Source organism: Corvus hawaiiensis, chromosome Z, assembly GCF_020740725.1.
Source record: "Corvus hawaiiensis isolate bCorHaw1 chromosome Z, bCorHaw1.pri.cur, whole genome shotgun sequence".
In the NCBI taxonomy this organism is placed as follows: domain Eukaryota; kingdom Metazoa; phylum Chordata; class Aves; order Passeriformes; family Corvidae; genus Corvus; species Corvus hawaiiensis.
Window position 1 is genome coordinate 16,980,286 of NC_063255.1, and position 12,020 is coordinate 16,992,305.

Below are 12,020 nucleotides of genomic sequence, written 5' to 3' on the forward strand. Positions count from 1 at the left end.
TCTGGCCAGGGCTGTCAAGGGTGGGAGGGCAGGCTTCGCTAGATCTCTTGCAAGCAAAAGAATGTTAGCGATAATGTGCGTAAGGAAAGGGGAGACGTGGCCGTCCTGGGCAAAGAGAACGCTGAGGTTCTCAGCAACGTCTGTGCGTCCCTCTTCAGTGCGAGTGCTCCAGCCACACTGCCCAAGTTGCAGAAGGCAAAGGCAGGGAGCCCTGCGTGAAGAATGAAGAGCCCAAGGCCACTGTAGGAGAGGCTGAGGTTTGAGACCATCTTAGGAACCTGAACATGCGCAAGTCCGTGGGACATGAAGAGATTCATTAGCGGGTCCTTAGGGAACTGTCAGATGGAGTTGCTAGGCCAGCCTGGATCATATTTGAAAAATGGTGTCTTGTCAGCTGAAGTCCCTGATACCTGTGGAGGAGGGGAAGTATAGCCCTTGTTTTTAAAACGGGGAGAGCAGAAGAGCACGGGAATACGAAGCAGTCGGTCTGACCTCCGTGCCAGGCAAGACGATGGCACTGCTTCTGCTGGAACCTCAGCTGAGGCGTCTGGAAAGCAAAGAGGTGATAGGTAACAGGCAGCGTGGCTTTCCAAAGGGGAAAGTTGCCATTCCTGGCAATTTTGGTAACCATCTGTGGGTAGGGCTACAGCGTTGGTGGATGGGGGCAGAGCGCGTGACCTGGTCTGCCTGGACTTGTGCAAAGTGTTTGACGCCGTCCCGCACAACGTCCTTCTCTCTAAGTCAGAGAGCCATGGATTGGATGGATGGATTGGATGGATTGGATGGATGGATTGGATGGATGGATGGATGGATGGAGCACTCTGTGGATAAAGCAGATGAGCTGCAGTGGTGCTTTCCAGCCGTCTCCTGTCTTTATTTTTGTGGTTCTGTGGTGTTGGGCAAATGCTGGGAATGTTTTTCCAAAGAGGTTGCTGCACAAACCTGCTTGGGCAGGTGGCAGTGAGAAGAGTGGGTAGGGGCTGTGCGGAGCCCTTTCTGGAGCCGGGCTGGGGAGTAGAGGAGTAGGTGTTGAGTAGAGGTGGCTTTCCGCCGGCCGAAAGGCTGAGTTTGCAGAGTTAGTGAGACGAGAGGCAGCGGCAAGTGTTTTGTCAGAGGTCTTTATTTTCAGTGGCATAAATAAGTGAATAAATAAATAAATAAATAAATGAATAAATAAGTAGAGAGAGTCCTTTGTCCAAATCGATGGAGAGGCTGTATGAATGGAGGCGCAGCGGGTAGCAGGCTGCGGGTGCCGTGCGGTTGTTGCAGCCGTGTCTGTTGTCCCAGGAGAGGAGAGGCGTGAGGCACGGGGGTGGGTTTGGGGCGTCGGTGTGGGAGCGTGGCGGGAGGCACGTGGATGTGGGTCGGTGTGTGGGGGTGGGTGTTTGCGCTAGCGGCGCATGGTGCGGGTGAGGTTGTGGAGGTGCTGTAAAGAGGTGCGAGCTTCGAGGCGGACGTGGTCCCAGGCGCAGGCGCTGTGGTTGTGGCGTGGAGGAAGAGGTGGATGTCCCTGAAGTACTTGTTGATGGTGAGCAGCGGGTTGCGTGGTCCTTTGAAGAGCGTGGCGTTGTCAGGGAGGCATTGCTCGAGTTGGTGGATGTGGTGCTGGAGTTTGTTGAGGAGGTCGTTGCGAGCCTGGCTGTGCCAGTGCTGGCGGGTGCTGTTGGTGCCGAGGGTGCGGAAGAGGTGCTGGAGGATGCGTAGGGCGGTGGCGGCGGCTTGGTGCGGGCGGAGGTTGCTGTGGAGCAGGGTGTCGGGGAAGAAGGGCGGCTCTTGGAGGTGGCAGGGCTGTGCGTAGCTGGGAGCCACGTCCTGGAGGAGGCGGAGTGCGTCGCCGGGGAAGGTGTCGTCGTGTGTCCAGAGCTGTTGGCAGGCGAGGGTGGTGGCGAGAGCCGTGAGGAGGGAGCAGGAGTGCCGGGGCGGCGTGCGGCAGGCGTGGCTGTGGGGCGTTGGGCGCAGCCATGGTGGGTCTGTGGGTGCTGTGGGGGTGGTGCTGGGCAGGAGGCTGGTGAGGCTCGGCGCTGGTGCTGGCGGTGGCTGTGCTTGGGGTGCTGCCGGGTGTGCGGCTTTGTATCGCGGCAGCTTTCCCTTCATCGCTTTCTGATTGCTGGGAGTTTCTGCCCGTGGTTTCCAGTCAGGGCTGGTGGCTGTGGTGGTCTCGGGGCAGTGGTTTGTTGGGGTGTCCGTGGTTGGGACTGTGGTGGCAGTGGGGTGGCAGTAGTGGGTGAGTGGGGTTATGAAAGCGCTGGGTCGGAGGCGTCGGGTCAGCTGTGTCAGGGAGGGTTGTTGGGTGTTCTTGGTCAGCTGCGGGGCCAGCTGCAAGGCCTGTGCTGTGCAGCTGAAGTTTCTCTTTGTGCCCAAGCGTCTTTTCCACCTGCAATGCCCTGGTGGTGGCTGTGGTCACTTTTCCTTTCACTTTGTGGCTTGCCTTTATTTTCCTCTTAGGCAGTGTTTTCCTTTTGTGCTTGCAAGGGATGAGCAGTGACGTCAGTGGGCCGGGCCTGGGGATGCCCCTCTTGCAGCAAGGGCCCGGGGGCAGTGGCAGTGAACAAGGGCGTGTGTGTGGGTGTGAGCGTTGGAGGCCTGGAGGTGTTCTTGCATGGAGGGGGCCTCGCTGCAGTCTTGGAAGCTGAGGAGGCAGGGCAACAAGACATTAAAAAATAGGCTTGAGTGAAGAAGGATTAGGAAGAAAGGAGGAGCTTTGGTGCTGCTGTGTTGCTTGCTCTGTGTCTGTTGTCCCATGTGTTTGGCCCCAGAGTGAGGGCATGGTTGTGTTTTCCCTGCTTTGGTGGAGGCGGCAGGCAGAGAACAAAATGAGACTGTCCCCCGTGCGGCAAAATGTGTTGTGTTTTGGGATTGCCAGAGCCCTGCCCCGGAGCAGTGGTGTCCTGTTCCGGGCTCTTTAGTCCATGGGAGGTGTGGAGATCTTGGAGGGGCTGGCCGGCCCTGTAGACGCAGAGGAGACCGGAGCGCATCACTTGTGAGAAAGGCTGAGGGAGCTGGGCCCGGCCCGTTCAAGTGAAGTAGAGAAGACTTGGCAGTAGTTTCAGATGCCTTTGCACAAACACACGTAATATGGGGAAGAACGAAGAGGAGTTGAGGGCGTAGGCATGCCTGCGTGGGCATGATCTCCCTGGCCTCGTGGAGACATTGTGGGATTGCTCCTATGAGTGGGGCATTGGATTGGAAGGTTTTAGACGCCTGGGAAAAGAGGGTGTGGAGGCGAGGCGGGGTTTAGCTGTGTGTGTTTCAGTGAGCAAGTGGAAAGTATGGAAATGTTCCTGGGTTAGGACGAGGAGCCATTGGAGAGCTTGTGGGTCCAGGTTAAGGGGGAACCAGAGACACGGGATGTTGGAGTGGCTGGGGTCCGGTACAGGCCCATCAAGCCGGGAGGATGGAGTGGACGAAGCCCCGTATAGCCGGATGGTAGTGGTTTTGCGTTTGCAAGCCCTGGGCCTCAGTGGGGTTTTGAAGCACAGCGATATCTTTTGGAGAGGCAACGTGGCAGGACTCCGGCCACGTGGGAGGTTTCTGGAATGTGTCAGTGACAAGTCCCTTGCGCAAGTGACTGAGGAGCCAGCAAGGACAGAGGCCGTGTGCTCACCAGTAGGAGGAGCTGGTGGGGAATACGATGCTCCAAGGCAGCCTTGGCTGCAGTGACCACGGGATGTTGGAGTAGGAGATCCTCGGGATAGTGAGCCGGTCAGCCAGTGAACTCCCTGGCCCGGACTTGGGAGAGCAGACTTTGGGCTCTTCAAGGATGTACTTGACAGAGTGCCAGATGATAGAGGCCTGGAGGACAGAGGGGCCCCAGGATGTGGCTGAGTTTCAAGGATCCCCTTCCTCCAAGCTGAGGAGTGATGCATTTGAAGCAGGGGGAACTGGTGCGAAAACGCCAGGAGGCATCCACGGATGGCTAGGGAGCTGCTGGGCAAACTGTGATCAAAAAGAGAAAGTTTCAGGAAGCGGGAAGGAGGACAGGTGGCCTGAAAGGAACACAGGGAAAGGGTACGGTAAGCTAGAGACAAGGTTAGGCTTGCCAAGGCCCCTTTGGAACTGAGTCTGGCCAGGGCTGTCAAGGGTGGGAGGGCAGGCTTCGCTAGATCTCTTGCAAGCAAAAGAATGTTAGCGATAATGTGCGTAAGGAAAGGGGAGACGTGGCCGTCCTGGGCAAAGAGAACGCTGAGGTTCTCAGCAACGTCTGTGCGTCCCTCTTCAGTGCGAGTGCTCCAGCCACACTGCCCAAGTTGCAGAAGGCAAAGGCAGGGAGCCCTGCGTGAAGAATGAAGAGCCCAAGGCCACTGTAGGAGAGGCTGAGGTTTGAGACCATCTTAGGAACCTGAACATGCGCAAGTCCGTGGGACATGAAGAGATTCATTAGCGGGTCCTTAGGGAACTGTCAGATGGAGTTGCTAGGCCAGCCTGGATCATATTTGAAAAATGGTGTCTTGTCAGCTGAAGTCCCTGATACCTGTGGAGGAGGGGAAGTATAGCCCTTGTTTTTAAAACGGGGAGAGCAGAAGAGCACGGGAATACGAAGCAGTCGGTCTGACCTCCGTGCCAGGCAAGACGATGGCACTGCTTCTGCTGGAACCTCAGCTGAGGCGTCTGGAAAGCAAAGAGGTGATAGGTAACAGGCAGCGTGGCTTTCCAAAGGGGAAAGTTGCCATTCCTGGCAATTTTGGTAACCATCTGTGGGTAGGGCTACAGCGTTGGTGGATGGGGGCAGAGCGCGTGACCTGGTCTGCCTGGACTTGTGCAAAGTGTTTGACGCCGTCCCGCACAACGTCCTTCTCTCTAAGTCAGAGAGCCATGGATTGGATGGATGGATTGGATGGATTGGATGGATGGATTGGATGGATGGATGGATGGATGGAGCACTCTGTGGATAAAGCAGATGAGCTGCAGTGGTGCTTTCCAGCCGTCTCCTGTCTTTATTTTTGTGGTTCTGTGGTGTTGGGCAAATGCTGGGAATGTTTTTCCAAAGAGGTTGCTGCACAAACCTGCTTGGGCAGGTGGCAGTGAGAAGAGTGGGTAGGGGCTGTGCGGAGCCCTTTCTGGAGCCGGGCTGGGAGTAGAGGAGTAGGTGTTGAGTAGAGGTGGCTTTCCGCCGGCCGAAAGGCTGAGTTTGCAGAGTTAGTGAGACGAGAGGCAGCGGCAAGTGTTTTGTCAGAGGTCTTTATTTTCAGTGGCATAAATAAGTGAATAAATAAATAAATAAATAAATGAATAAATAAGTAGAGAGAGTCCTTTGTCCAAATCGATGGGAGAGGCTGTATGAATGGAGGCGCAGCGGTAGCAGGCTGCGGGTGCCGTGCGGTTGTTGCAGCCGTGTCTGTTGTCCCAGGAGAGGAGAGGCGTGAGGCACGGGGGTGGGTTTGGGGCGTCGGTGTGGGAGCGTGGCGGGAGGCACGTGGATGTGGGTCGGTGTGTGGGGGTGGGTGTTTGCGCTAGCGGCGCATGGTGCGGGTGAGGTTGTGGAGGTGCTGTAAAGAGGTGCGAGCTTCGAGGCGGACGTGGTCCCAGGCGCAGGCGCTGTGGTTGTGGGCGTGGAGGAAGAGGTGGATGTCCCTGAAGTACTTGTTGATGGTGAGCAGCGGGTTGCGTGGTCCTTTGAAGAGCGTGGCGTTGTCAGGGAGGCATTGCTCGAGTTGGTGGATGTGGTGCTGGAGTTTGTTGAGGAGGTCGTTGCGAGCCTGGCTGTGCCAGTGCTGGCGGGTGCTGTTGGTGCCGAGGGTGTGGAAGAGGTGCTGGAGGATGCGTAGGGCGGTGGCGGCGGCTTGGTGCGGGCGGAGGTTGCTGTGGAGCAGGGTGTCGGGGAAGAAGGGCGGCTCTTGGAGGTGGCAGGGCTGTGCGTAGCTGGGAGCCACGTCCTGGAGGAGGCGGAGTGCGTCGCCGGGGAAGGTGTCGTCGTGTGTCCAGAGCTGTTGGCAGGCGAGGGTGGTGGCGAGAGCCGTGAGGAGGAGCAGGAGTGCCGGGGCGGCGTGCGGCAGGCGTGGCTGTGGGGCGTTGGGCGCAGCCATGGTGGGTCTGTGGGTGCTGTGGGGTGGTGCTGGGCAGGAGGCTGGTGAGGCTCGGCGCTGGTGCTGGCGGTGGCTGTGCTTGGGGTGCTGCCGGGTGTGCGGCTTTGTATCGCGGCAGCTTTCCCTTCATCGCTTTCTGATTGCTGGGAGTTTCTGCCCGTGGTTTCCAGTCAGGGCTGGTGGCTGTGGTGGTCTCGGGGCAGTGGTTTGTTGGGGTGTCCGTGGTTGGGGACTGTGGTGGCAGTGGGGTGGCAGGAGTGGGTGAGTGGGGTTATGAAAGCGCTGGGTCGGAGGCGTCGGGTCAGCTGTGTCAGGGAGGGTTGTTGGGTGTTCTTGGTCAGCTGCGGGGCCAGCTGCAGGGCCTGTGCTGTGCAGCTGAAGTTTCTCTTTGTGCCCAAGCGTCTTTTCCACCTGCAATGCCCTGGTGGTGGCTGTGGTCACTTTTCCTTTCACTTTGTGGCTTGCCTTTATTTTCCTCTTAGGCAGTGTTTTCCTTTTGTGCTTGCAAGGGATGAGCAGTGACGTCAGTGGGCCGGGCCTGGGGATGCCCCTCTTGCAGCAAGGGCCCGGGGGCAGTGGCAGTGAACAAGGGCGTGTGTGTGGGTGTGAGCGTTGGAGGCCTGGAGGTGTTCTTGCATGGAGGGGGCCTCGCTGCAGTCTTGGAAGCTGAGGAGGCAGGGCAACAAGACATTAAAAAATAGGCTTGAGTGAAGAAGGATTAGGAAGAAAGGAGGAGCTTTGGTGCTGCTGTGTTGCTTGCTCTGTGTCTGTTGTCCCATGTGTTTGGCCCCAGAGTGAGGGCATGGTTGTGTTTTCCCTGCTTTGGTGGAGGCGGCAGGCAGAGAACAAAATGAGACTGTCCCCCGTGCGGCAAAATGTGTTGTGTTTTGGGATTGCCAGAGCCCTGCCCCGGAGCAGTGGTGTCCTGTTCCGGGCTCTTTAGTCCATGGGAGGTGTGGAGATCTTGGAGGGGCTGGCCGGCCCTGTAGACGCAGAGGGGACCGGAGCGCATCACTTGTGAGAAAGGCTGAGGGAGCTGGGCCCGGCCCGTTCAAGTGAAGTAGAGAAGACTTGGCAGTAGTTTCAGATGCCTTTGCACAAACACACGTAATATGGGGAAGAACGAAGAGGAGTTGAGGGCGTAGGCATGCCTGCGTGGGCATGATCTCCCTGGCCTCGTGGAGACATTGTGGGATTGCTCCTATGAGTGGGGCATTGGATTGGAAGGTTTTAGACGCCTGGGAAAAGAGGGTGTGGAGGCGAGGCGGGGTTTAGCTGTGTGTGTTTCAGTGAGCAAGTGGAAAGTATGGAAATGTTCCTGGGTTAGGACGAGGAGCCATTGGAGAGCTTGTGGGTCCAGGTTAAGGGGGAACCAGAGACACGGGATGTTGGAGTGGCTGGGGTCCGGTACAGGCCCATCGAGCCGGGAGGATGGAGTGGACGAAGCCCCGTATAGCCGGATGGTAGTGGTTTTGCGTTTGCAAGCCCTGGGCCTCAGTGGGGTTTTGAAGCACAGCGATATCTTTTGGAGAGGCAACGTGGCAGGACTCCGGCCACGTGGGAGGTTTCTGGAATGTGTCAGTGACAAGTCCCTTGCGCAAGTGACTGAGGAGCCAGCAAGGACAGAGGCCGTGTGCTCACCAGTAGGAGGAGCTGGTGGGGAATACGATGCTCCAAGGCAGCCTTGGCTGCAGTGACCACGGGATGTTGGAGTAGGAGATCCTCGGGATAGTGAGCCGGTCAGCCAGTGAACTCCCTGGCCCGGACTTGAGAGAGCAGACTTTGGGCTCTTCAAGGATGTACTTGACAGAGTGCCAGATGATAGAGGCCTGGAGGACAGAGGGGCCCCAGGATGTGGCTGAGTTTCAAGGATCCCCTTCCTCCAAGCTGAGGAGTGATGCATTTGAAGCAGGGGGAACTGGTGCGAAAACGCCAGGAGGCATCCACGGATGGCTAGGGAGCTGCTGGGCAAACTGTGATCAAAAAGAGAAAGTTTCAGGAAGCGGGAAGGAGGACAGGTGGCCTGAAAGGAACACAGGGAAAGGGTACGGTAAGCTAGAGACAAGGTTAGGCTTGCCAAGGCCCCTTTGGAACTGAGTCTGGCCAGGGCTGTCAAGGGTGGGAGGGCAGGCTTCGCTAGATCTCTTGCAAGCAAAAGAATGTTAGCGATAATGTGCGTAAGGAAAGGGGAGACGTGGCCGTCCTGGGCAAAGAGAACGCTGAGGTTCTCAGCAACGTCTGTGCGTCCCTCTTCAGTGCGAGTGCTCCAGCCACACTGCCCAAGTTGCAGAAGGCAAAGGCAGGGAGCCCTGCGTGAAGAATGAAGAGCCCAAGGCCACTGTAGGAGAGGCTGAGGTTTGAGACCATCTTAGGAACCTGAACATGCGCAAGTCCGTGGGACATGAAGAGATTCATTAGCGGGTCCTTAGGGAACTGTCAGATGGAGTTGCTAGGCCAGCCTGGATCATATTTGAAAAATGGTGTCTTGTCAGCTGAAGTCCCTGATACCTGTGGAGGAGGGGAAGTATAGCCCTTGTTTTTAAAACGGGGAGAGCAGAAGAGCACGGGAATACGAAGCAGTCGGTCTGACCTCCGTGCCAGGCAAGACGATGGCACTGCTTCTGCTGGAACCTCAGCTGAGGCGTCTGGAAAGCAAAGAGGTGATAGGTAACAGGCAGCGTGGCTTTCCAAAGGGGAAAGTTGCCATTCCTGGCAATTTTGGTAACCATCTGTGGGTAGGGCTACAGCGTTGGTGGATGGGGGCAGAGCGCGTGACCTGGTCTGCCTGGACTTGTGCAAAGTGTTTGACGCCGTCCCGCACAACGTCCTTCTCTCTAAGTCAGAGAGCCATGGATTGGATGGATGGATTGGATGGATTGGATGGATGGATTGGATGGATGGATGGATGGATGGAGCACTCTGTGGATAAAGCAGATGAGCTGCAGTGGTGCTTTCCAGCCGTCTCCTGTCTTTATTTTTGTGGTTCTGTGGTGTTGGGCAAATGCTGGGAATGTTTTTCCAAAGAGGTTGCTGCACAAACCTGCTTGGGCAGGTGGCAGTGAGAAGAGTGGGTAGGGGCTGTGCGGAGCCCTTTCTGGAGCCGGGCTGGGAGTAGAGGAGTAGGTGTTGAGTAGAGGTGGCTTTCCGCCGGCCGAAAGGCTGAGTTTGCAGAGTTAGTGAGACGAGAGGCAGCGGCAAGTGTTTTGTCAGAGGTCTTTATTTTCAGTGGCATAAATAAGTGAATAAATAAATAAATAAATAAATGAATAAATAAGTAGAGAGAGTCCTTTGTCCAAATCGATGGGAGAGGCTGTATGAATGGAGGCGCAGCGGTAGCAGGCTGCGGGTGCCGTGCGGTTGTTGCAGCCGTGTCTGTTGTCCCAGGAGAGGAGAGGCGTGAGGCACGGGGGTGGGTTTGGGGCGTCGGTGTGGGAGCGTGGCGGGAGGCACGTGGATGTGGGTCGGTGTGTGGGGGTGGGTGTTTGCGCTAGCGGCGCATGGTGCGGGTGAGGTTGTGGAGGTGCTGTAAAGAGGTGCGAGCTTCGAGGCGGACGTGGTCCCAGGCGCAGGCGCTGTGGTTGTGGGCGTGGAGGAAGAGGTGGATGTCCCTGAAGTACTTGTTGATGGTGAGCAGCGGGTTGCGTGGTCCTTTGAAGAGCGTGGCGTTGTCAGGGAGGCATTGCTCGAGTTGGTGGATGTGGTGCTGGAGTTTGTTGAGGAGGTCGTTGCGAGCCTGGCTGTGCCAGTGCTGGCGGGTGCTGTTGGTGCCGAGGGTGCGGAAGAGGTGCTGGAGGATGCGTAGGGCGGTGGCGGCGGCTTGGTGCGGGCGGAGGTTGCTGTGGAGCAGGGTGTCGGGGAAGAAGGGCGGCTCTTGGAGGTGGCAGGGCTGTGCGTAGCTGGGAGCCACGTCCTGGAGGAGGCGGAGTGCGTCGCCGGGGAAGGTGTCGTCGTGTGTCCAGAGCTGTTGGCAGGCGAGGGTGGTGGCGAGAGCCGTGAGGAGGAGCAGGAGTGCCGGGGCGGCGTGCGGCAGGTGTGGCTGTGGGGCGTTGGGCGCAGCCATGGTGGGTCTGTGGGTGCTGTGGGGTGGTGCTGGGCAGGAGGCTGGTGAGGCTCGGCGCTGGTGCTGGCGGTGGCTGTGCTTGGGGTGCTGCCGGGTGTGCGGCTTTGTATCGCGGCAGCTTTCCCTTCATCGCTTTCTGATTGCTGGGAGTTTCTGCCTGTGGTTTCCAGTCAGGGCTGGTGGCTGTGGTGGTCTCGGGGCAGTGGTTTGTTGGGGTGTCCGTGGTTGGGGACTGTGGTGGCAGTGGGGTGGCAGTAGTGGGTGAGTGGGGTTATGAAAGCGCTGGGTCGGAGGCGTCGGGTCAGCTGTGTCAGGGAGGGTTGTTGGGTGTTCTTGGTCAGCTGCGGGGCCAGCTGCAAGGCCTGTGCTGTGCAGCTGAAGTTTCTCTTTGTGCCCAAGCGTCTTTTCCACCTGCAATGCCCTGGTGGTGGCTGTGGTCACTTTTCCTTTCACTTTGTGGCTTGCCTTTATTTTCCTCTTAGGCAGTGTTTTCCTTTTGTGCTTGCAAGGGATGAGCAGTGACGTCAGTGGGCCGGGCCTGGGGATGCCCCTCTTGCAGCAAGGGCCCGGGGGCAGTGGCAGTGAACAAGGGCGTGTGTGTGGGTGTGAGCGTTGGAGGCCTGGAGGTGTTCTTGCATGGAGGGGGCCTCGCTGCAGTCTTGGAAGCTGAGGAGGCAGGGCAACAAGACATTAAAAAATAGGCTTGAGTGAAGAAGGATTAGGAAGAAAGGAGGAGCTTTGGTGCTGCTGTGTTGCTTGCTCTGTGTCTGTTGTCCCATGTGTTTGGCCCCAGAGTGAGGGCATGGTTGTGTTTTCCCTGCTTTGGTGGAGGCGGCAGGCAGAGAACAAAATGAGACTGTCCCCCGTGCGGCAAAATGTGTTGTGTTTTGGGATTGCCAGAGCCCTGCCCCGGAGCAGTGGTGTCCTGTTCCGGGCTCTTTAGTCCATGGGAGGTGTGGAGATCTTGGAGGGGCTGGCCGGCCCTGTAGACGCAGAGGAGACCGGAGCGCATCACTTGTGAGAAAGGCTGAGGGAGCTGGGCCCGGCCCGTTCAAGTGAAGTAGAGAAGACTTGGCAGTAGTTTCAGATGCCTTTGCACAAACACACGTAATATGGGGAAGAACGAAGAGGAGTTGAGGGCGTAGGCATGCCTGCGTGGGCATGATCTCCCTGGCCTCGTGGAGACATTGTGGGATTGCTCCTATGAGTGGGGCATTGGATTGGAAGGTTTTAGACGCCTGGGAAAAGAGGGTGTGGAGGCGAGGCGGGGTTTAGCTGTGTGTGTTTCAGTGAGCAAGTGGAAAGTATGGAAATGTTCCTGGGTTAGGACGAGGAGCCATTGGAGAGCTTGTGGGTCCAGGTTAAGGGGGAACCAGAGACACGGGATGTTGGAGTGGCTGGGGTCCGGTACAGGCCCATCGAGCCGGGAGGATGGAGTGGACGAAGCCCCGTATAGCCGGATGGTAGTGGTTTTGCGTTTGCAAGCCCTGGGCCTCAGTGGGGTTTTGAAGCACAGCGATATCTTTTGGAGAGGCAACGTGGCAGGACTCCGGCCACGTGGGAGGTTTCTGGAATGTGTCAGTGACAAGTCCCTTGCGCAAGTGACTGAGGAGCCAGCAAGGACAGAGGCCGTGTGCTCACCAGTAGGAGGAGCTGGTGGGGAATACGATGCTCCAAGGCAGCCTTGGCTGCAGTGACCACGGGATGTTGGAGTAGGAGATCCTCGGGATAGTGAGCCGGTCAGCCAGTGAACTCCCTGGCCCGGACTTGGGAGAGCAGACTTTGGGCTCTTCAAGGATGTACTTGACAGAGTGCCAGATGATAGAGGCCTGGAGGACAGAGGGGCCCCAGGATGTGGCTGAGTTTCAAGGATCCCCTTCCTCCAAGCTGAGGAGTGATGCATTTGAAGCAGGGGGAACTGGTGCGAAAACGCCAGG

The 12,020-nt window shown here is 57.6% G+C and overlaps 3 protein-coding genes across 7 annotated transcripts in view; 1 reads left to right on the forward strand and 2 right to left on the reverse strand.

The window, feature by feature from the left end:
• The window catches only part of UBAP2 (ubiquitin associated protein 2), a 175,699-nt gene that overhangs the window by 129,525 nt on the left and 34,154 nt on the right, over positions 1-12,020 (forward strand). The window lies entirely within an intron of this gene.
• Positions 5,379-6,023, reverse strand: LOC125320069 (interferon-like). The gene has a single exon (XM_048292051.1). The coding sequence runs from the start codon at positions 6,021-6,023 to the stop codon at positions 5,451-5,453; it is 573 nt and encodes a 190-aa protein (XP_048148008.1). The 3' UTR covers positions 5,379-5,450.
• LOC125320070 (interferon-like) lies at positions 9,439-10,445 on the reverse strand. Its single transcript, XM_048292052.1, has one exon. The coding sequence runs from the start codon at positions 10,081-10,083 to the stop codon at positions 9,511-9,513; it is 573 nt and encodes a 190-aa protein (XP_048148009.1). The 5' UTR covers positions 10,084-10,445; the 3' UTR covers positions 9,439-9,510.